Source organism: Schistocerca cancellata, chromosome 1 (genome assembly GCF_023864275.1).
Source record: "Schistocerca cancellata isolate TAMUIC-IGC-003103 chromosome 1, iqSchCanc2.1, whole genome shotgun sequence".
NCBI lineage: Eukaryota > Metazoa > Arthropoda > Insecta > Orthoptera > Acrididae > Schistocerca > Schistocerca cancellata.
The window spans coordinates 285226218-285251397 of NC_064626.1; the positions used below are offsets into that span (position 1 = coordinate 285226218).

The following is a 25180-nucleotide window of genomic DNA, read 5'->3' on the forward strand; positions in this document are numbered from 1 at the left end:
AGCCGTTGGTGGGGATGCCAGTTTCGCCATTCCCCATCCTCAACACAGTCAGCATAGGTATAGCCATTTCTAGCCCAATGTGCCGATTAAAGGGAGGAGTTTTGTATCCAAAAGTGATTCAAGACGCGCGCATCATGTGGTGCCACCCAGTGGTGACTCTTCACTGCTGAGTCTGTGGCCCTAGCTTCTGGAGCGGCTCGCCCATTGCTGTATTTAACTGTTCACTTTGTTCCACTGCGTAGCCAAATTGACTTAGTTTCTTTCCGGCCTAGAGTGGTTACCGATTTGTAAATTTGTATTGTTACACTGACTTTGCTACATCCCAGACTTGTGAGTGCTTAGTTCATTTCATGAACTCAGTCACTTGCTGACTTACAGGAACATGTGTTTCTTTCCCTGCGGTTTGATGTACCCACCGGAGCAAGAAACAATACAGTTTCTACATATGCCATGTAGGACAGAAAAGTCTGTTCTGTCAGATATGCCCAACAGAACAGATACCACACTGTTGGCTCATACAGCAGGCGTAAATATCAAATTTCGATGCAAATACCGACGCCAGCCGCAATCGAACATCGAAATATTTGACAGCAGAAGCTACTGTACCTAAATCAGAATAACAAAGTGTTTGACATCTAGCCGTGTAGCTGTTTACAGGGCTGCTACCATAGCAACAGCCACTCAGAGAACGCGCTTGGTCTCACCTTCTGTTCCGTTCACAGTTGTCAAATCTCTCTGCTACTGCAGATGGCGTCTACTGTAGCGACTGGCAGACGACGATCGCGGCCGGTAGCGCAAACAGTTGTTGTGTGCAAATGTGGCTGCTAAACAGAAAGTTCAGCGATCTGTTCACGTTTTGTGTCGTCAGACATTTGAGTTTGTGTGCTTGGTACGGAATACTTTGATGAGAGACAATGGTGCAACTCTATTGCCACTAATAAAGATACAAAAAAATACTGTCGTCAGAGTTTGTAAGCAGTAATATTTGCACAAGGGAAAGGACCTGGTTCATCTTAACTGCGGTCCCCTGTGAAAAGAGGGCAGAACCAGGCGTAACAAACTTGGACTTTTCTCATCAATATGCTTGCGTCGCCACATACACGGATATTGCGAGAAAAAGAACATCCAACTCTACAAAAACCGTGTGAGGTGGAGTTACTTAGTGGCAGCAAGACGTCTTTGTTTTTCGGTAGAAAAAAGTTTATGGGAGAAAAATTGTAATGGAGATAGTTGACATCGTAGCGTCGCTTTGTCGATTTTTAAGAAATATCGTTGAAGTGCCGTTTGAAGACATTGTGTGGCTCGATGAAACGTGGACAGATGAAAGCATATGTGGAAGCTCTGCTCTTCCGGTGGAAAAGGGCGCAAGAATTAATGTCTTGCTTGATGGGACTGCATCTGGTTTCGTACCTAAGTGTCTCCTCGTTTCAAATTGGAACTTTGTCAACAAGTGTCTATGAATTTGTGTTTTTTAGTGACGGTAGTGAAGCCACAAGGTGGTCATTCTGAATTTGTATCAATTTGTCACTCAGTAATTGTGGCTTATTTAGTGTGTTCTGAACCACAAGTCCACATGTGCAGTTTCATAGCCACAGCCAAGGATGGCAAGCAAAGATAAGTTTCGTTGTGATTAACAAGGTATTATTTATTTATAGTGTTCTGATTTACTGTATTGTTACTAGCCACCTCAGTGTCCAAGAAGTTGGACACAACACTTATGGCTTTATACCAGACGTGTGTACGATTTTGTCCTGCCCGGGCACACATGGGTTTGTCTGCCTGTGTGCACATAACTGTGCCCTGTCTAGCTGCCTGCAGCCATGACCAACTGAACAACTGCTGCATATGGGGGTGAACTGGTGCCCTGATAATCTTCAAAATGATCACTGTAGCGAATTTTATAATAGGTATTTCAAAGTTGTAATGCAGTGACACGGCACAACATACACCCACATGAAAGCAAGTATCATGGAACATTTAAACAGAGTGATAAAAAGCTATATATGAATCCTCCTGGCTCATACAAACAGCTATATATTTTCCCACGAATAACTGCACAATATAACCAAACTAAACACCATATGACTAAAAGCAGTTTCGTTACGTGGCTGTGATTGCTACTTAAGCCTTAAATTAAAAGAACAGTTTGGCATTTATAATACAGGGTGATTCAAAAAGAATACCACAACTTTAGGAATTTAAAACTCTGCAACGACAAAAGGCAGAGCTAAGCACTATCTGTCGGCGAATTAAGGGAGCTATAAAGTTTCATTCAGTTGTACATTTGTTCGCTTGAGGCGCTGTTGACTAGGCGTCAGCGTCAGTTGATGCTAAGATGGCGACCGCTCAACAGAAAGCTTTTTGTGTTATTGAGTACGGCAGAAGTGAATCGACGACAGTTGTTCAGCGTGCATTTCGAATGAAGTATGGTGTTAAACCTCCTGATAGGTGGTGTATTAAACGTTGGTATAAACAGTTTACAGAGAATGGGTGTTTGTGCAAAGGGAAAAGTTCTGGACAGCTGAGAACGAGTGATGAAAATGTAGCACGCATCCAGCAAGCATTTGTTCACAGCCCAGGACAATCGACTCGCAGAGCTAGCAGAGAGCTGCAAATTCCACAATCAACTGTATGGAGAGTCCTACGAAAAAGGTTGGTTATGAAACCTGAAAGTCAACTACCCGAGGCGATGGATCGGCCGCCAGGCAGCCCATGACAGAGCACTTCATTACTGGCCTCCAAGAAGCCCTGATCTTACCCCCTGCGATTTTTTCTTATGGGGGTATGTTAAGGATATGGTGTTTCGGCCACCTCTCCCAGCCACCATTGATGATTTGAAACGAGAAATAACAGCAGCTATCCAAACTGTTACACCTGATATGCTACAGAGAGTGTGGAACGAGTTGGAGTATCGGGTTGATATTGCTCAAGTGTCTGGAGGGGGCCATATTGAACATCTCTGAACTTGTTTTTGAGTGAAAAAAACCTTTTTAAATACTCTTTGTAATGATGTATAACAGAAGGTTATATTATGTTTCTTTCATTAAATACACATTTTTAAAGTTGTGGTATTCTTTTTGAATCACCCTGTATAAAATGAAATGTACTGATGTTCACGATAATGAGGTTCTAAAAACTATATACAGGGTGGCGCACGAAATGTGTTACCAATTGTTTCTTTCACAATTTACGACACACATTAGATATCCCGCTGTGATCTCTACAGCAGTAACAGCAGAGCTTGGAAAAACAAATAAGTTAGGAAAAGACGTGTAATTCACGATTCTGCCGCTAGGAGAACAGTAAGCAGCAATGGCTGACAATGGAAAACTGACGACACAGCAACGATCGGCAATTGTGTTACTTTTTCATGAAACGAAAAGCCTTGTTGTGACTCAGAGGCGTTTTCGACAGCAGTTTATCACCAGATGGGTCCCTTGCAAGAAGACCATCCACAGGTTGTACGATAAATTTGTACAGGAAGGAACAGTATTGTAAGCAAAGCGACCTCTGCCTAAGCCTGTTTGTTCGCCAGAGAATATTAAAGCGATACTGGTTGCTGTACAGGGAAGTCCTGGGAAATCGTGAAGAAAGGCAGCAGTGCAACTAGGAATATCCAGACGCTCCGTTCAACGCATTCTTAAAAGTGACCTCCATATGTACCCATACAAGATGACCTGTGCACAGAAGCTCACTGAAGAATACAAGCAGCAGAGACTGCTGTTTGCTCAGTGGGCGGAGGATAGGGAAGAAACTCTCAACAACGTTTGGTTCTCAGACGAGGCGCATTTTCATTTAGACGATGTGGTTAACAAACAAAATGTACGCTTTTGGGCCACTGAAAACCCACAAGTGCTTCATGAACGACAACATTATGATCCGAGGATTACAGCGTGGGCAGCAATTTCCAGTCACGGACTTACTGGACCCTTTTTCTTTGAAGAAACTGTGAACAGCGAGCGTTATTTGAGCATGCTTCGCAATAGCTTCATTCCACAGCTTCTTGCCCTTCAACACGCATTGGTTCATGCAAGATGGAGCAAGGATACTGCAAACAAACACTGTGTTGGAGTTTTTACACGAGCATTTCGACATGCGGATCATTTCACTCAGGTTTCCAGGTCGCTTCAATGACGGACAAAATTCCCCCCCCCCCCCCCCCCCCAATAGTCCAGACCTCAATCCATTTGACTTTTTTCTTTGGGGGTACCTAAAGGAAAAAAATTTCCCGAAATGTCCACGTGATTTAATAGAGCTCAGAAGACATATTCTTCAAGCTTGCAGTGAAATTAGGGAAGACATGTGCCATAGGGTAATCACTAACTTTAGTGTTCGTTTGAAGGAAGTTAGGAAACGAGATGGTGGACATCTTGAGCATGTGCTGAGTTAGAACAAATCTCCATGGACGGCTCTTCATTGTAGTATATGTTCCTTTCAGACTGTATTGACAGTAAAGTTTATATTCAAAAACAAAATGGTAACACATTTCCTGCACCACACTGTACAATCATATTAATATGAGGTATCCACGCGAACAGAAGTTTAATGTAGGTTATTTGGTAGATATCTCAAAGTATAATGTGGTGTTAGAGAAATCTTCCTTTCTGAACTACACAATAGAAATATTTGCAGTTTCCACAGTGCAGAGAACAAACCATGGAACTCACATTTGAAGAGGCAGTGAAGAGGAAGGAATTACTGAGAGTTTACACACAGAAGAATTACAGATAATCTCTGGACCAAGTATATTTCTCATAGAGTGTACCATACGACATCAAGGGAACAGGGCTTCAGTTATATAATTTGATTTCTCATCACTGCACAACCGTTAGGTGAACACACATGATTTGATACATAACAGGGTGCACGAACCTCACACCATGCAGCAGAGCGGTAGGAGGCACATTAGAGGCGGTAGTGGTATTTTCGATATGCTGCCAGTGCTATTGCATATGGCTTCATAATTACAACTGTTGTGGACTGGGAGCAAAGCTTGAAAAATGAACAGTGCATAGTGATCAGAGGATTAATCTATTGGATGAGGGTTACAAGCAACACAGTATTACATATGCTGCAAGTAAGGCTTGGCAGAACATCACATTGCCATTGAATTTTAGCTGATGAAGTTAGACAAATAGGCAGAAAAAGAGATATCAGAGTAGGGCATCAGACTGCATCATTTGCAATCAGTAAAACAATGAGACCAGGCTTGGATTTGATTTGGGAGTAATATCCAAGAAGATATGAATGGTGCTTGTCATATGCTGAAGATGATAAAGAAAAATCCTATAGAATGTTTAAAAGTTGCATCCAATCAGTGCTGTCAGCAGCTAAAAGTGCACGAAAGGAGGAGGAAACAGAAGGATAAGGAGAAGAAGAAACAAAAGATGAAGTAGATCAATTAACCTCTCAAGCCAGGAGCACGAGTAGTATTGCACGCTGCGAATGTCCGCACTGGCAGCATCCCGACCACATACTCACCAGTTGCAGTCTTGGAGGTAAAACTGTATTGCTCTGCGATCTGTTGACGACAGCCAATACTACTTCGCCAGCTAACTACAGACATATCTGTGCTGCTCTGCTTCAAAGACCTTTGTTACAAAATTAGGCAGTCGGCAGAAATAACATGTTGTGTCTTACAGTCCAAGCCACACTCTCGAACGCAAAGCGATGCAGCCAAACACTTTGCGTGGCCTTACTTCAGAGCAAATTCTCGCAATTCTCAATGAACCGACGAATCGATTAGATACTATCAACGACAGCGGGAGTGATCTAGATGTTGACGATGAAAGTGATTTTGACTGTTTGGAAGATACACCCCAAAGAAGTGAAAAAGAAACGGCGGACAGTGACGATGACATCGAACAAGGTGCAACAGTGAAACGCACACGGAATGAAGAAGACTGGATATGGCAAGAAGTTGACAGCTCATATGTCTCTTTGAAAACACCATTCGTTGGTAAATGTGGACTTGTGATACAAGTAGAAGCGTTCAAGCTGTATTTCGGTGAAACCATTGTAGAAACAATCGTGTGTGAAACTAACCGTTGTGCTGCAGATTGTATACAAAAACAGACTGTTCTACAACTTCGTTCTAAGCAATGTAACTGGGTAGCTACTAACAAAGATGAGCTTTATGTGTTTTTCGCACTGCAGATGGGGAATTATTCAGAAGCCATCCATAAAGTCGTATTTCAGCAAGCATCCGGATTTTTTACCAGAGTATACAACAAGCCAGATTTGAGCTACTTTGAAGGTTCCTTCATTTTGTAAACAATGAAGAACTGAATACATTTGAAAGCAATAAGAGATTGTTCAAGTTGGGTTCCGTCATTCAGCACTTGAATGATACATTTAGAAATACAAACAATATGGGAGAAATCATTTCTGTTGATGAATCTCTTACGTTATGGAAAGGACGGCTGGCAATAAGAACCTATCTACCTCTAAAATCAAGAAAGTTTGGTATAAAGTAGCCTACACTGAGATCTGCGAATCTTCCACAGGTTATTTATGGCAATTTATTATTTATGCAGGAAGTTCCACAGATATAGAAACGAAATTTCTTTCTGCAGATACCCTGAAAACCAGTCAGATTGTAGTGAAGCTTGTTGAGCCTCTTTCCAACTTAGGCCATACACTCTGGATGAACAATTATTGTAACAGCGTCCTTTTGTGCAACTTTTTGAAGGAAAGAGGTATGAATCTAGCTGGCACACTTCGACTGAATAGGTAGAATGTACCTGATGCCTTGAGACGTGCAAAACTAAAGAAAGGTGGACTCGTAGCATATCATACACACAGCGTAATGGTACTGAAACGGGTGGATAAAAAGCAGGTTGCCATTTATTTCTACATTTCATAATGATGATGTTATGGCAACCATAAGGGGCAACGAGGAAAGAAAGCCTCAGTGCATAGAAGAGAGCACTATGGGACTTAACATCTGAGGTCATCAGTCCCCACATAAAAGAGTACTATAGTTTTATGGGTGGTTTACATTTGAAGGATCAGAAACTACAACCTTTTCTCATGGAAAGGAAGAATGGTGTAAAGTGGTATATGAAAATGTTTAGAAGGCTGATGAATGTTGTAGTGCACAATGCTTTTATTGTTTACAATGCATATAAATTTCAGGCTTCTGCTCATAACACAATTGCTGGAAATTCACGGAAAGAATGTAACTTCACTTCAATGTGAGCGACCTTCAAAAACTCCTGTGACTGAATAGCTCACAACAAGGCATCTTATTGAGAAGACTCCACCCACAGAGAACAAGAGTAAGCCTACAGAGACACGTGCAGTCTGCAGCAAGAAGATGGGGAAACGTAAGGAAACATTGTGTAGTGCGAGGACTGTGGTGTAGGACTTTGTTTCGAAATTGTTTCAAAATTTACCACACTCAAAATTCATTTTAAGTGACGATGTTTGTTTTAATCGTAATAAAAATGTATTGATACCAATTCCTGAAATTTTCGTAACATTTGAAAAGTAATTCACATCCTAGAGCAATTTCACTGAAACGCTGCATTCTGGGGCCAGCCAGCCACATAAACTACCGCCAGTAGGCTAGGCACACGCCCGGCTTGAAGGGCTAAAATGGCTAGGGCTCTACCTATACCTAAGACGTTTGGTGGAATTATCCCATTTGTAATTCTTGCATTTGTGGATATTTCAGCAATTGGATCTTTAGCTGGAGAGATGGTAGCCATTGCCAGAACAGTGAAAAATCCCTGGGAACTGAAAGATGTGGCAAAAATATGTAACCAGGTTATGGTACCAGTAGCTATTTGTAGAGATAGCTACTCAAACTGGTGACACTAATGTGCATTTAGTGCAACTATTTCAACGTCATGATTGGCCTCATCTTAATGCAGCTGTTAGGTGCATTAACACAGGGCTGGAGAGGGCGCTGATGGCAGAGGGCATGGGTCACAGTTCAGTGGTGCCAGTTGGGTCTCTCAGTGGACCGGGTTACACTAGGCGTGAAAATTAGTCTACTTTCCTTATTTTCATTCACGTATGTCATATGGAATTATATTTTGGGATAACTCTTCCCATTCTAAAAGGATATTTTTGGCTCAGAAATGGGTGGTTTGGGCAATATGTGGTGTAAGTTCACGAACATCTGGTTGACCCCTGTTCACGAGTCTGGGTATTTTGAGATTGGCCTCTTAATATATATATTCCTTACTGTCATTTCTTATTAACAGTACTAGCTTAGTCCCAAGAATAAGCAGCTTTCACTCAGTTAATACCTGGCAGGAATCAAACCTACATTTGGATCAGACTTCTTTAAATCTTGTGCAGAAAAGTGTGTAGTATTTCAATAAACTACCGCTCGAATTCAGAAATCTTAGCAATAATCCACATGGTTTCAAATCAAAACTGAAGAGTTTCCTCATGCGTCACTCCTTCTATTCTGTCAAGGAATTCCTTGAAATATTAAGCTGATTCTTGTTGTATTGTTGATTGTGTTTGTTTATGGACTGACTTTTTTTGGGTTCATAAATATTTTATTTTTATCTGTTATTACTTTTATGATGTAATTTCATGTACTGTCATGTTCCATGACGTTGGAGTTTTGCTCCTCAATTTTTTCCTACAGAACTCAAAGTGTAACTAAAAAATAAAATAGTTAAATCTATAACTGCACAGGAAATGGCTTGGACTATTCACAAAAAAAAAGCCTTAGCCATACCGCCCAATAGGCCACTCACAAATACCAGCCTGCCTAAATTCTTCAAACAATTCAAAATTCCATGATTTTGAAGAGTGTTTATGTGGAATAAGTTGCCCAAGACCATGTCGAAATACAAAGAATGCAAGATTGTAAATTTAGGCATTGCAGGAGTTGGATCCGAAACTTACTAGGTTGCATATTTTAAAAAAACAGAATAACATATATAATTCTGACTCGTTTTGTGGCTTGCACTCACCTGAAGAAATGCGCCTTCACTTCACCAACCATTGTGTTATCTACAATTCTCATCTTGCCTAATGTCATTCCTGACAAATGCATAAAAACAGTCACCACACACATCACTGCGTCAGCTGCAGTTCAGATGCGATGTCGTATACTCTGACTGTAACAGAGACTGTGGCAGTAAGACAGGAGACACCAACAGAGAGAGACAAATAGATAATAGCAATGAGCAATAAGAATGAGCAAGTGGGGTGGACAGGTATGAGGGACTTACAGTGATTGACTAGTTGGTGTGAGCGAGTCAATCACTGTAAGTCACTCATACCTGTCCACTCTCACTTGCTCATTCTCACTCTCTCGTTCAGCCCAGCTCATTGTTATTATCTATTTGTCTCTCTCTGTTGCTGTCTCCTGTCTTTCTGCCACAGTCTCCTTTGTTCTATCATACTACTGCTGCTGTCTCCTCCTACTGACAATGTCTCCCTCTTGCTCTCTTGTACTGCTACTATTTCATCTATTCCTTCCCACTGCTGCTATATCTTCTCACTGTCATTATCTTCCTCTTCCTAATAGTCATTGCCACAGACTCTTGTCTCCTGTTGTCACTGACTTTCACCCACTCCCTTCTCTTTATTCCTCTCCCACTGGCACTGTCTCCTTCACACTTTTCCTAGCACTGTTCTGTCACTGTCAACTATGTACCACTGCCACTATGTCCCTCTCTTTCTCTCACCACCATTGACTCCTTTGCTCTTCCTATAACACAGTCACTTTTCCATCTCTTTCACGCTGCCACTTTCTCTTTCAGCTTAAAAAAGTGCTGAGGAATGTAGAATGAGGCAGCTGGTACCCCACAATTCAGTCATTTAAACAGGATCATATTTGCCTTTCTTGTGCTCTGTTAGGAGCATTTTTACATTGGTCCCCTTCATCTCTCTGCTACAGTAAGGCATGTCACGCATTTTAGCCCAAATTACCTTGGATGTGGTCAGTATCTTACAATATTTAAAGAGCTGCCATGAATGGAAAGCTAAGGGTAGATGAATCCTTGCATTCAAAACCTTCAGAAGCCTCTGGAGCTCCTCCTCTGACACAGCGACATTACACATTTTTTGAAAGGTATTATCAATGATAATCTCATACTCTTCAATACCTCCTTGGGTATAGGAGTTGTTACCAGTGGCACTTCTTACTAGAGTAAGTTCTTAATTAGCATTCATAGTAATGTGTTTCATGTCTTTGAAACATCCCATCAAATGTCAAAGAGGTATGCATGACCTAAAACATCTCCACTCAACTGCTGTCCTGCCCATGGTTTGTCTATGAACCATCCTGCATTTTCTAAACTGTTCATGTCCAAGGCTGATGCAGAAATGTATGTTTGGAGGTTTGATGTAATCTGCACATTGTGTGTACATTCAGTCTGAACTCCATTCACTTTGTATCTTATCCCCTGAAACAAGAACACTAAAGCCTTATTTGTAGGCTTTCATGCCCCTCTAGTGCTACCATCCTTTTTTTTTAAACCTTCCATCCAGATGTAGGAAACTCTTACATGGAATGGTTAATGTGTCCCATTCTGGACAACAATTCTCATTTCATCATTTTTATTAAAGACCTTCCCTTCATAGGGGACTACAGTCATATAAATATTTTTAAAGAAACTTCCATAATTTCACTGTTAATTGTTCATTTATTTTAGACAACCACAATTTTGGCTTTATATCCATCCTGAAGTGCATGTTTAAATGTTAAAATAATTCTGAACTGACTGTGATGTGTCATCAACAACAAGACATATTTCTGGTCTTATAGACCAGTAGTTGATGAAAGGAAGTGATGAATGCAGGTGACAGGACTATATTAGCTGGTAAATACATGATACTGTGTTACTGCTTTTTTGCTGTGTGCAATGTAAGCTATATGATGTATCTTTGATATGTACTTGTATCCTGCAATATGGCTACTAGTCTATAAGACCAGAAATATGTTTTTTCAATGATGATATATCACAGACAGGTCAAACATATTTTGAAATTTCAACATGTACTTGAGATTGGCTTTATAGCCAAAATCATGATTTTCTAAAATATTGAACAACTAACAGTTAACTGGTAGGAATTTCTTTAATTTTAAAAAAAAAATGCTATCAGATAAGGTTTATGTTAGAAGTATTGTGGATGTACAGTTCATTTGTGATATTCTACAGGGGCTGTTGTACTGAATTAGGACATCATGAGGTTTCAGGTCCATTATCTTCAATTAGAAATTGTGTACTGATGACTGTGAGCACCTATTTTATGCTTTACACCTATCCTCATGCCTTAGGTGAAGGCTTATTACAATTTCCTCATCATGAATGTTGACCAGGCACCTGTCTTGATCCACAATATGCAGCTCGAGATTGTGTAATGTGTGGACAGTCACAGAAAGATATATAAGTTTGATTGGCATCTTGACAGTCACATATCCTGTACTGACTGGTAGGAAGAACCCATAAACTATATGAATCATTTCATTGTTGAGATATGCATTTGTTGCAATATTGCACTCAATGAGAATTGTACTGACTGGTAATGTACCTACTTGCTGAGCTGACTTGTAAAATTTACTGGGACTTTTCCTCAAATCTTGACTTTTTGAGAAACCTTGTAGTTGTCCTATTGACCCTTCCAGGCTAAATGTATTGTTGACTGTGTTGTCTTTATTTCCACTTTAAGCATATTGATGTTTGCATATAGCAAAACCTCTGTTAAATAATCGCCTTTGAAACATCAATAACATATGCACCAGGTGGTATATCCACAATGTTATTTTTACCATTAGCTTCTAGATGTAGTTCCTTATCTGCCTCGGAGATATTAGCAAAGCTGTTATACATCTCCAGTCCTACAAATGATTACTCCATTGCTCTTTGATTAAATCGACTGGTGGAAAGTAGCTCGAGTACAGAGCTGATGATAGTTCTTTTAGAGTCAGATTATACGACATCGCATCTGAACTGCAGCTGCTGCAGTGATGTGCTTGGTGCCTGTTTTTACGCATTTGTCAGGAAGGACGTGACACAAGATGAGAATGGTAGAAAACACAATGGTTGGTGAAGTGAAGGCGCATTTATTCAGGTGACTGCAAGCCACTAAACGAGTCAAAATTATATATTTTATTCTGTATTTTTTTTTAACGTATGCAACCTAGTAAGTTTCAGATCCAACTCCTGCAATGCCTAAATTTACAATCTTGCATTCTTTGTATTTCCACATGGTCTTGGGCAACTTATTCCACATAAACACCCTTTAAAATCATGGAATTTTGAATTGTTTGAAGAATTTAAGCAGGCTGGTATTTTTGAGTGGCCTATTGGACAGTATGGCTAAGGCTTTTTTTATGAATAGTCCAAGCCATTTCCTGTGCAGTTTTAGATTTATTTATTTTATTTTTTAGTTAAACTTTGAGTTCTGTAGGAAAAAATTGAGGAGCAAAACTCCAACGTCATGGAACATGACAGTACATGAAATTACATCATAAAAGTAATAACAGATAAAAATAAAATATTTATGAACCCAAAAAAAGTCAGTCCACAAACAAACACAATCAACAATACAACAAGAATCAGCTTAACATTTCAAGGAATTCCTTGACAGAATAGAAGGAGTGACGCATGAGGAAACTCTTCAGTTTTGATTTGAAACCATGTGGATTATTGCTAAGATTTCTGAATTCGAGCGGTAGTTTATTGAAATACTACACACTTTTCTGCACAAGATTTAAAGAAGTCTGATCCAAATGTAGGTTTGATTTCTGCCAGGTATTAACTGAGTGAAAGCTGCTTATTCTTGGGACTAAGCTAGTACTGTTAATAAGAAATGACAGTAAGGAATATATATATTAAGAGGCCAATCTCAAAATACCCAGACTCGTGAACAGGGGTCAACCAGATGTTCGTGAACTTACACCACATATTGCCCAAACCACCCATTTCTGAGCCAAAAATATCCTTTTAGAATGGGAAGAGTTATCCCAAAATATAATTCCATATGACATACGTGAATGAAAATAAGGAAAGTAGACTAATTTTCACGCCTAGTGTAACCCGGTCCACTGAGAGACCCAACTGGCACCACTGAACTGTGACCCATGCCCTCTGCCATCAGCGCCCTCTCCAGCCCCTTGTTAATGCACCTAACAGATGCATTAAGATGATGCAAATCATGACATTGAAACAGTTGCACTAAATGCACAATAGTGCCACCAGTTTGAGTAGCTATATTTACGAATAACTACTGATAACATAAACTGGTTACATATTTCTGCCACATCTTCCAGATCCGAGGCATTTATCACTGTCCTGGCAATAGCTACCATCCCTTCAGCTAAAGATCCAGTTGCTGAAATATCCACAAGCACAGGAATTACAAATGGGATGATTCCACCAAATTTTCTAGGTATAGGTAGAGCCCTAGCCATTTTAATTGATCCACTACATCTTTTGTTTCTTCTTCTCCTTATCCTTCTGTTTCCTTCTCCTTTCGTGGACTTTTAGCTGCTGACAGAACTGATTGGATGCAACCTTTAAACATTCTATAGGTTTTTTCTTTGTCATCTTCAGCATATGACAAGCAGCATTCATATCTTCTTGGATATTACTCCCAAATCAAATTCAAGCCTGGTCTCATTGTTTTACTGATTGCAAATGATGCAGTCTGATGTCCAACTCTGATATCTCTTTTTCTGCCTATTTGTCTAACTTCATCAGCTAAAATTCAATGGCAATGTGATGTTCTGCCAAGCCTTACTTGCAGCATACGTAATACTGTGTTGCTTGTACACCTCATCCAATAGATTAATCCTCTGATCACTATGCACTGTTCATTTTTCAAGATTTGCTCCCAGTCCACAACAGTTGTAATTATGAAGCCATATGCAATAGCACTGGCAGCATATCGAAAATACCACTACCGCCTCTAATGTGCCTCCTACCACTCTGCTGCATGGTGTGAGGTTCGTGCACCCTGTTATGTATCAAATCATGTGTGTTCACCTAACGGTTGTGCAATGATGAGAAATCAAATTATATAACTGAAGCCCTGTTCCCTTGATGTCGTATGGTACACTCTATGAGAAATATACTTGGTCCAGAGATTATCTGTAATTCTTCTGTGTTTAAACTCTCAGTAATTCCTTCCTCTTCACTGCCTCTTCAAATGTGAGTTCCATGGTTTGTTCTCTGCACTGTGGAAACTGCAAATATTTCTGTTGAGTAGTTCAGAAAGTAACATTTCTCAAATACCATATTATACTTTGAGATACCTACCAAATAACCTACATTAAACTTCTGTTTGCATGGATACCTCATATTAATATGACTGTATATAGTTTTTAGAACCTCATTGCCATGACCATCAGTAAATTTCATTTTATATTTTTGATGCCAAATGGCTCTTTTAATTTTAAGGTTTAAGGAGCAATCACAGTCATGTAACAAAACTGCTTTTAGTCATATGGTATTTAGCTTGGTTATACTGTACAGTTATGCATGGGAATATGGGTTAATGTATCAATGAAAGTGTAGAATTTTTCATTTGTATCATTACTTTTGTATACTTCTGAGCATTTTTCTTTCTGTAATAAGCTGTTGAAATAATTTACATGATGCTGATTATATCTTCTACATGAGGTTCCTAAAGACATATTGTTAATAATACTACCTTTTACTTTTATGGTTAAAATTTGAGCAAGATGGTCACTAAAACCTGCACTGAAAATTTTTAGTGAAGTGTTGTGTAAACTCTTCTTGACTAGAAATTGATGTCAAGCTGTTTGGCAAGTTTCTGTTACTCAGGTATCAGCTTTTACTTCAGCCTCTAAATTATAGAATGTTGCAAAGTTCAAAAGGACCTCCCTATTTCCACTATTGTGAGGAAATCAATATTAACGTCACTACAGGTTATCAACTCGCAATCCATTTTATTTACTTTATTTAGCAATGATTCAATTTTGATTAAGAACAGTTCAAAATTTCTAGATGGTGATCAGTGAACTGTATCAATAACCAGGTTGAATTTGACATTTGTTCCAGTTAAGCAAGGTAGGGTAATAAAATATACATTTTCCTTTGTGTAGATTGCTACCCCAGCCTGCTTGCTGTTTTCCCTGAAGTAGTAAGAAGCCAAAATGAATTTGTTTATTTTCATATTCTGGATTAATTCTGGGTTAAGCAAGTGCTCAGAAATGCGTAACACTCAGATATCTTCAAGTTTATCTGTTAACAGTACATTAATTTCATTGATCTTATTATGCAGGGACTGCACATTACATTGATAAATTATTAGAGCAGACATATTTATGTATTGACAATTGGGAGTCATATTTACAGCATCATATACCTTTCGTTTAAATTAGGATGTCAGTAGTATTGTATTTTCGTTCTTCTTTCTTATTCATTTTGTTTTCCTCACTGTTGATGGAAGGATGTACAGGAAGCTGATAGATTGTTCATTCCTTAAAAGTCTTTTTTTTAAATTATTTCACTAACACAATCACAAACAAATCTTTTCCTTCATAGTTCAAATGCATTCCATGCTTGTGTGCAGATTTTGATGCAGCTTGCTTATAACCATCATATCTCACTTGGCATATCGTGAACACAGTTTCCTCATTTTCATGTTTGTTTTCTGAATTTCTTTGTTTAAACACAAACTGTAAATTAGATCACGCCTATGATACAGTGTGGCAACTATGTGTTTCTGCATTTGGTAGCTTGTAAAAAATTCTGCAGCATTTTCACAGAAATCTTTGCTTCATTTTTTGTAACATCATATGACCCCATTATTCAGATGATAACATCATTTTCCTGCATTAATTTCATCAGAGAGTTAGTGTCTACAACTAGTCACTGGTATGTCACGATTTTTTTCACATAACATGTTGGATAGATTTCTGCCGTCACTGTCTGTTAGTAATAGTACACTACTCTTTTCCTCTGATGATCTGTGTGTGTTGTGACATTTTTTAGAAAAACACTGTTCATTTTCAGCTCTAATTTTTACAAGTTCACAATCATTTGGAGAGACATTATCACAGTCACTTGTTTGCAAAACATCATATATGTTTTCATCGGAAAATATGACAGTTTTAGCAGAGTTTGTTGTTCTTTTTGCTGTTGGAAAACTCTCTGTATACAACACTTGGGTGGGTCTCTCAAGGCTCTAAATAATATTGAGGGAATTTTGTCAAACTCAACTATGGTCCTTCAACAATATGTCAAATTTTTCTCATGGTTTCATCTCTCCCATCTCTTCGTTAACTGCCATTCCTCTTTCTATAATATTGTCTTCAGGTTCATTTTCCTTCTAAAGACACTGGACATATTCCTTCCAACTTTCAGCTTTCTCTCTTATACCTATCACTGGCTTGCTTTCTGAGCTCTTGATTTTTATTGTTTGTCTTTTTTCCAAAGGTCTCTCTAACTTTCCTCTAATCAGGACTTAGTTTTGCCATTTTAATGCATGCTTTTAGAGCACTGAATTTGTCTTTGATCCACATAAGATTCAGCGTTTTCCACTTTCTGGTGATCTCATTTTTTAAATTTCTGTACTCCTTTTTGTCTGATTCTTTTGCAGCTTTTTTGTATTTTCTCCTTTCATCAATTAATTTCAGAATGTTATCCAAGGATTTCTCCTAGGCCTTGTTTTTCTGTCTACTTGATCCTCTTCAGGTTTCACTTATTCATTTCTAAAAACTACACATTCATCTTATGTTGTATTCCATTCCTCTGCTTTAGTCAGTGATTGCCTAATATTCTCTTTGAAACTCTCAAGAAACCATGTTTCTTTCAATTTATCTGAGTCCCATCTCCATCCAGACAACAGGTTCCCCTGCCTAAAGAGTATCTCCAGCAGTTTAAAAAATACTGAAACAATCACTCAAAAGACATTTTAACACTCCAAATATCACAAATACCAAATGTCACAAAGAAAAACAGACCACTGGAAAGAGTAACATGCGGCATTTCACAGACTTAACAATACTCCATTAAAACATGCAATCAATAAAAAATAAAATACAACTATTAGAAGTTGAGCTCCAATCTTTGAACTGCACAGTAGTTTGTGTTACTGAGCACAGGTGTAGAGACAAAGAAATCCAACATGTAGTATTGTCATTGTATGAAAGGGCAAAGTCTTACTGCAGAACTGCTTCAAGGGGTGGAGGATCATGCATTTATATCAGAAAAGGAACACAGTTCGAATCAACACATGACCTCAGTACAGTAAGTGAAGACAAACACTTTGAAATATGAGCTATTGAATTAACAGGGCTTGATATCACCAAGAAATTAACAATTTTGTATGTCTATAGATCTCCAAGTGGTAGTGTGGACACTTTTCTCAATAAATTAACAGAAGTTCTACAAAAAGCCTCAAGAACAAAGGTCAACATAATTCTGTGTGGGTAGATTAACATCAACACTAATATCATAAATGAATCCAGCAGCATCCTCATAAATATCCTTCAAAGTTTTGGCATGTACCTATCGGTCAATAGTGCAACAAGGGTTACAACAATGACTGCATCAGTAATTGACCATGTGGCCACAAATGTGGACAGGGAAAAATGTGATGTAGCTGTAATTCTCTAAATTCTCCACATTATTTAAATTGAATTTTGAAAAGGCATTTCCAAAAGTATGCATGTCTGTATCAACATCTCACAAAAACAGATGGATAACTACATGTATTAAGAAGTCCTCCCAAACACTTAAATACCTCTGTTCCATGAAAAGAATTCTTGAATTTCTATCACAGATACAGAAAGATCTATAGGAAGGTGCCAATTGCTGCAAAAAAGTCACTTAATGACAAAATAATATATAACGCAGAATAACATACAGCTAAGGGAGAGAGTAAGATAATAAATGATCCACAACACTTAACAAACTATGTAAATGAACATTTTTTAAATATTGCAGAGAAGTTAACAGCAAGAATCCCTCAAAACAAATATAACACCTCTAAATAATGTTGCACTAAATATAATGATGTTACTTCCAACAACAGAGAATGAAATCAATGAAACTGTTCAAAAACCAAAAAATAAAAAATCAGTAGGCTTAGATGAAATACCAATGTGTGAACTGAAATAATGCATAGATATTATGCAAGGTCCCTTAACAAATATAATAAATGAGCCCTTCACATCAGGGACATTTCCAGAGCTGTTACAACAGGCAAGAGTTGTACCTTTGCTTAAGAAAGATAATACAGAAGACATAGAAAATTACTGTCCCATTTTCCTACTGTCACCAATATCAAAAAAAATAGAAACAATTATGAAAGACAGATTAATGAATTATGCAAATAAATACACTCCTGGAAATTGAAATAAGAACACCGTGAATTCATTGTCCCAGGAAGGGGAAACTTTATTGACACATTCCTGGGGTCAGATACATCACATGATCACACTGACAGAACCACAGGCAACAGAGCATGCACAATGTCGGCACTAGTACAGTGTATATCCACCTTTCGCAGCAATGCAGGCTGCTATTCTCCCATGGAGACGATCGTAGAGATACTGGATGTAGTCCTGTGGAACAGCTTGCCATGCCATTTCCACCTGGCGCCTCAGTTGGACCAGCGTTCGTGCTGGACGTGCAGACCGCGTGAGACGACGCTTCATCCAGTCCCAAACATGCTCAATGGGGAACAGATCCGGAGATCTTGCTGGCCAGGGTAGTTGACTTACACCTTCTAGAGCACGTTGGGTGGCATGGGATACATGCGGACGTGCATTGTCCTGTTGGAACAGCAAGTTCCCTTGCTGGTCTAGGAATGGTAGAACGATGGGTTCGATGACGGTTTGGATGTACCGTGCACTATTCAGTGTCCCCTCGACGATCACCAGTGGTGTACGGCCAGTGTAGGAGATCGCTCCCCACACCATGATGCCGGGTGTTGGCCCTGTGTGCCTCGGTCGTATGCAGTCCTGATTGTGGCGCTCACCTGCACGGCGCCAAACACGCATACGACCATCATTGGCACCAAGGCAGAAGCGACTCTCATCGCTGAAGACAACACGTCTCCATTCGTCCCTCCATTCACGCCTGTCGCGACACCACTGGAGGCGGGCTGCACGATGTTGGGGCGTGAGCGGAAGACGGCTTAACGGTGTGCGGGACCGTAGCCCATCTTCATGGAGACGGTTGCGAATGGTCCTCGCCGATACCCCAGGAGCAACAGTGTCCCTAATTTGCTGGGAAGTGGCGGTGCGGTCCCCTACGGCACTGCGTAGGATCCTACGGTCTTGGCGTGCATCCGTGCGTCGCTGCGGTCCGGTCCCAGGTCGACGGGCACGTGCACCTTCCGCCGACCACTGGCGACAACATCGATGTACTGTGGAGACCTCACGCCCCACGTGTTGAGCAATTCGGCAGTACGTCCACCCAGCCTCCCGCATGCCCACTATACGCCCTCGCTCAAAGTCCGTCAACTGCACATACGGTTCACGTCCACGCTGTCGCGGCATGCTACCAGTGTTAAAGACTGCGATGGAGCTCCGTATGCCACGGCAAACTGGCTGACACTGACGGCGGCGGTGCACAAATGCTGCGCAGCTAGCGCCATTCGACGGCCAACACCGCGGTTCCTGGTGTGTCCGCTGTGCCGTGTGTGAGATCATTGCTTGTACAGCCCTCTCGCAGTGTCCGGAGCAAGTATGGTGGGTCTGACACACCAGTGTCAATGTGTTCTTTTTTCCATTTCCAGGAGTGTACAATCTTTTAAGTGAATCACAGTTTGGTTTCCAAAGTGGCAAAAATACGGAGTCAGCCATAGTAGAATTCACAAAAGTTGTACTTGATGCTCTTGACAAAGATGAGTGTGTCACAGGCATATTTTTGGATCTTTCTAAGGCCTTTAATACAGTCAACCACAAGGTTCTATTAAATAAATTAGAAACGTTAGGAATAAGAGGGGTAGCTAATGACTGGTATCGATCATACCTCGCATGTAGGGTACAAAGGGTAGAGAGAACACATACTTCAAATAGATCTAACATTTACTAAAACAGTTATCAGAACAAAAATAAGGGTTCTGCAAGGTAGCATATTAGGACCAATACTATTCCTGATATACATCAATGACTTTCCCTGTACTGTTACTCATGGCAAAAAAATTCTCTTTGCTGATGACAGCAATATTTTATAGACACTGAGAACAGAAGAGAACTCCTTGGAGAGAAAGTAAATGAAACTCTCAAGGAAGTTTATGATTGGTCAATAAGCAATAAAGTGACATTGAACATGAAGAAAACTAATGCCATGAATTTCAGTTTGAAGAGGGAAAATGACAATGTTAAATTAAATGTAGATGGCATCTCTATAGACTGTGTAACAAATGCAAAATTTCTAGGAATGAATATTGATTCTCAGTTGAAGTGGTGTGAACACACAAAGGCACTTGCAAACAAAATGTCATCAGCATGTTATGCTCTTAGAATCCTATCATCAGTGTGTAACATGCAGTGTCTTTTAGTTACACACTATTCACTTGTACATTCAGTTCTTAGCTATGGCATTCTTTTTTGGGGAAAAAATGCACAAAATATGAACACAATTTTCAAACTCCAGAAAAAAGCATTACAAATAATAAGCAAAAATAGTAGTCGAGCTCATTGTAAACATCTGTTCAAAACACTGGGGATTTTAACTGCTCTATGTGAATACATTTACCAGTCAGTTGTACACATCAAAAATAACATTGGTAATTACTGCACAAACAGCTCGGTCCATGACCACGGAGCAAGAGATAGACTCAAATTACATTTACCAAGAGAATATAAACATAAAACTCAAAACAGCCATTTCTGCCAAGGAATAAAACTGTACAAGACAGTACCAAAAGAGATTAAAGAAATTGCAAAAACGCACTTACTTAAAAAGGCAGCTAAAAAGTACCTGTTATGCAATACATTTTATACATTGAAGGACTACTTAGATAAAACAGAGTAGGCATTTGGTAAAAAAAAAGTTATACAAATAAATAATAATAATGATTATAAAACATCAAACATTAAATATAACACCTTCATACTACGTTTTTTTCCTTCCTTTTTCTTTTTCTAGAAAAACTTACTCCAAAGCTATGCATAGCACAATACTAACACCTCTTCCTCTTTCTGAGCTCAACATCACACTCATTATAGAGTGATGCTGACTCAGCTTTTCAGGATAGCAAATGGGAAGTTTTGGTACAGAAAATGGCCCAGAGATCACCAGTGTGTGTGTGTGTGTGTGTGTGTGTGTGTGTGTGTGTGTGTAGTGAGTGAAGTGCTATAAAACAATGTGTGTATAGTGTGTGCAGTGACTGATAGTGAGATATGAGTGAACAGTGTAACATTACATTATTTAATAATTTATTTGTAAAAAAACTATTGTATATCAGGAGTAAATCTAATGATTGTAGACAAACTAGAAATCTGTAAATGTATGCGTGTACAAATTAGCTTATTTTAAATTGGTCTAAACTTGTAAATACTTTGACATGTCCTATATCCTCATAAAAAAAATTATCTACGGATGAATAAAGCTGCTGCTGCTACTACTACTACTACTACTACTACTACTACTACTACTAATTTCCTACCTTTCAGCAAATTCTTTAATTTTAATCTTCAGTTCATAAGCAATAAATTATGGTCAGTGCCCATACCTCAACTTGGAATATTTGCTGTTTATAAACTGGTTAAAAAATATGTCTCACCACTGAATAACCTGTCTGAAATTTATTGTTGTCTCCAGGTCTCATGCATATATGCAACCTTCTTTCATTATTCTTGAGGAGGAGAGTAATGTACTCTTTGAATAGAAACTGATCTTTGGGCTGCCTACATATAGAGGAAAGCTGTGAGGAGAGCTGAGGGATGCATGTCAATGCATAATACATAATGATAGAAATATTTCCAATAAGAATTTTATCCATTAACCTTATTAAACTTATTCAAGACCATATAGCATTAGAAACGGGACAGCAAAAATTTAAATTCAGAGATGATGATCTCTGTTAATTTAAGGAATAATTAAATAATTATTTAACAGTGGAGGGACAGTATACCCTCTATATGTGAGTGGGATGAGAAGATACCCTAATATTTGGTACATTCTATGACATACACTTCACAGTGGTTTTTAGAGTATGGATGTAGCTGTAAATGTAGATATATATTTCTTCCACAAATATCGCAAGAGGTTAAAGATCAGCATCTATTGATTGTGAAAGAAATTTACTCTACATAAAAATGTTTCCATGTTTTGTAGTTTATAGTTGGTGTCAATTGTTGCAGCTTATAAATACTGTAAAACTCTACCTTTATTTTCATTCTTTCAGTATTCAGTATACAATAGTACAACTTCAGTAACATGATGTGGACATGCATTGCTGCACAAATTGACTCATATCATTTCTCTACAAAGAAAGTCAAATCAGTCCTCTACAAAGGAAGACTGGAAATGCTACAAAATCTTCACACTCAAATACATTTGTGTCATCAGTCCTAATAACACACAGGTGTAATTGTGCCCCATAAAATCAGAGATTCTATGTAAACAAAGATCTCAACTAAATCAAATTTTTATCTTTAATTATTCTGTATTTACAGGCAACTATTAGCCACAGTGAAATAATATTTTCTGGATAAACATATGCAGAGACGCCTAATGCTAATTTCACATCTGGCTCTTTGCAGAGAATTATATCCCGTATTAGAGGATGCCTGAAACAAAATAAAATTTCTTCAGGAAACTAAAGATAAATCAACACAAACAGGTTGTGTAAATAATCAGCCACTACAAAAATATATCTTTACGATCCCAATTGAAAATTGTCAAAAATGATAGTTAACAATGTTTGGGAAAAGAAATGTCTATTCAGCAACTGTTTGTTTCCTACTTCCTTTCTCTTTCTTTCATATGACAAGGTGTTGTTTAATAGATCTGAAACTACCATTCCAAACAAATTTTTGTTTTTCCAAATTTGTGCATCTATAAGCTCACCTCCAGCTATTTGTTCAGCAGTTGCTGAGTACACAGAACACCTGCCCTGAAATGAGATCCATCCTTCATGAAATCCTCCCCACTCCACCAAGAGTGTCTTTCCGCCGTCCACCTAACCTTCGTAACCTCTTAGTTCATCCCTATGAAATCCCCAAACCACCTTCCCTACCCTCTGGCTCCTACCCTTGTAACCGCCCCCGGTGTAAAACCTGTTCCATGCACCCTCCCACCACCACCTACTCCAGTCCTGTAACCCGGAAGGTGTACACGATCAAAGGCAGAGCCACGTGTGAAAGCACCCACGTGATTTACCAACTGACCTGCCTACACTGTGAAGCCTTCTATGTGGGAATGACCAGCAACAAACTGTTCATTCGCATGAATGGACACAGGCAGACAGTGTTTGTTGGTAATGAGGATCACCCTATGGCTAAACATGCCTTGGTGCACGGCCAGCACATCTTGGCACAGTGTTACACCGTCCGGGTTATCTGGATACTTCCCACTAACACCAACCTGTCAGAACTCCGGAGATGGGAACTTGCCCTTCAGCATATCCTCTCTTCTCGCTATCCGCCAGGCCTCAATCTCCGCTAATTTCTAATTTCAATTTGCCGCCGCTCATACCTCACCTGTCTTTCAACATCATCTTTGCCTCTGTACTTCCGCCCCGACTGACATCTCTTTCCAAACTCTTTGCCTTTACAAATGTCTACTTGTGTCTGTGTATATGCGGATGGATATGTGTGTGTGTGTGCGCGAGTGTATACCTGTCCTTTTTTCCCCCTAAGGTAAGTCTTTCCGCTCCCGGGATTGGAATGACTCCTTACCCTCTCCCTTAAAACCCAAATCCTTTCGTCTTTCCCTCTCCTTCCCTCTTTCCTGACGAGGCAACCATTGGTTGCGAAAGCTAGAATTTTGTGTGTTTGTTTGTGTTTGTTTGTGTGTCTATCGACCTGCCAGCACTTTTGTTTGGTAAGTCTCATCATCTTTCTTTTTAGATATATTTTTCCACGTGGAATGTTTCCCTGTATTATATTCATATCATTTATTTTGATGTGTGATTTACTAAGGTCTGTAAAATAAAATTTATTGTGTCAGCTGTGAAAACTGAGAATGGTAACAAATTTTAGTCTCTTCTTGTGTTACCACACATGTGAAACTTCCAAAAGAAGAACAAAATATATAACATTAAGATATAACGCTAACATTTAAATTCAGATTTATTTTATAATATTTACTCATGCATAACAGCAAATGTGTTTGTAAAGGTAATCTTTCATACTAGACAAAACATAAACTATAAACAGAAAGAACATAACAATCTTTTGTTTTTTACCTCATGCAATGTCCAAAAATTCGCCTCACTGGAATGTCACTAACATGTAAAGGCAGTGCTCTGAATGTAAAATCTTCTGGGATATTACTATCAATAATTTCTTCAAAATCTTCTGTAACCAAAGCTGTTCCAGTCTGGCGTGCTGTTTCATATGATGCTAAGAGCTGCAGCAAATATTGCTCCAGGTTTCGGTCCCAGCGCGTCAGTAGATTAAAATCCTGTAAATAAGAACTATAAGCATTATTTAACAGCACCTATGACTTAAAAATGCAATGGAGAATTCTAATACTGATGATGCTCTGCAATTTCCATTTTTTTCCCAACAAAATTTCGCATACACCTTCATTGGTTTCCACACAGGATTGTAAAGTTGGGTTCATTTCAGTCCTGAGGAGAATAATTCTTGCAATTCTATTGTTCATAATGTATCAGTCTTTAGCTTCCTTCATATTAATAATAATTTCTGTGGTACACTTCAATGATACAGTTTGTATTTCCATATAACTAATTGTTGTTGTTATTGACTGGTGGAAAAATAGATGACAACGGACTGAAACTGAACATGAATACGGAACTGGCACTTCATACTAAGGAAATTTTTCTGTTGTAAATAATTACTGTAAAGGGTGACTATGCAATGAAATCTGAGAGTTCAAGGAGTAAGGTGAAAACTTAGAAGGAATTGCTCTGACATAGTATGCCGAAAAAAGTTTAAGATGTGTAAAAGTTTTAGGTTTCTCATACAGATGTTTTAATGATAAATAAGGGAAGGAGTAAGGTGTAGAGTGGGTGAGGAAAGAAAGGAACTGGGGCGTGCCAGAGAGGGTTGGGAGAAGGACGATGATGGTTGCATGGAGTAGGAAAG

The 25180-nt window shown here is 39.0% G+C and overlaps 1 protein-coding gene and 1 pseudogene across 1 annotated transcript in view; one reads left to right on the plus strand and one right to left on the minus strand.

Moving 5' to 3' along the window:
* Window positions 1-5661: 5661 nt before the first annotated feature.
* Window positions 5662-7413, plus strand: LOC126171319 (piggyBac transposable element-derived protein 4-like; annotated as a pseudogene).
* A 14880-nt stretch (window positions 7414-22293) lies between these two features.
* Window positions 22294-25180, minus strand: part of LOC126171271 (centrosomal protein of 76 kDa-like) — a 146349-nt gene continuing 143462 nt past the window's right edge. The window contains exons 9-10 of the mRNA XM_049920788.1: window positions 24316-24533; window positions 22294-22696 (exon numbers count right to left, since the gene is read on the minus strand). Coding sequence (XP_049776745.1) covers window positions 22543-22696; window positions 24316-24533 — 372 coding nt within the window. The 3' untranslated portion in view covers window positions 22294-22542. The remainder of the gene's footprint in view (window positions 22697-24315; window positions 24534-25180) is intronic.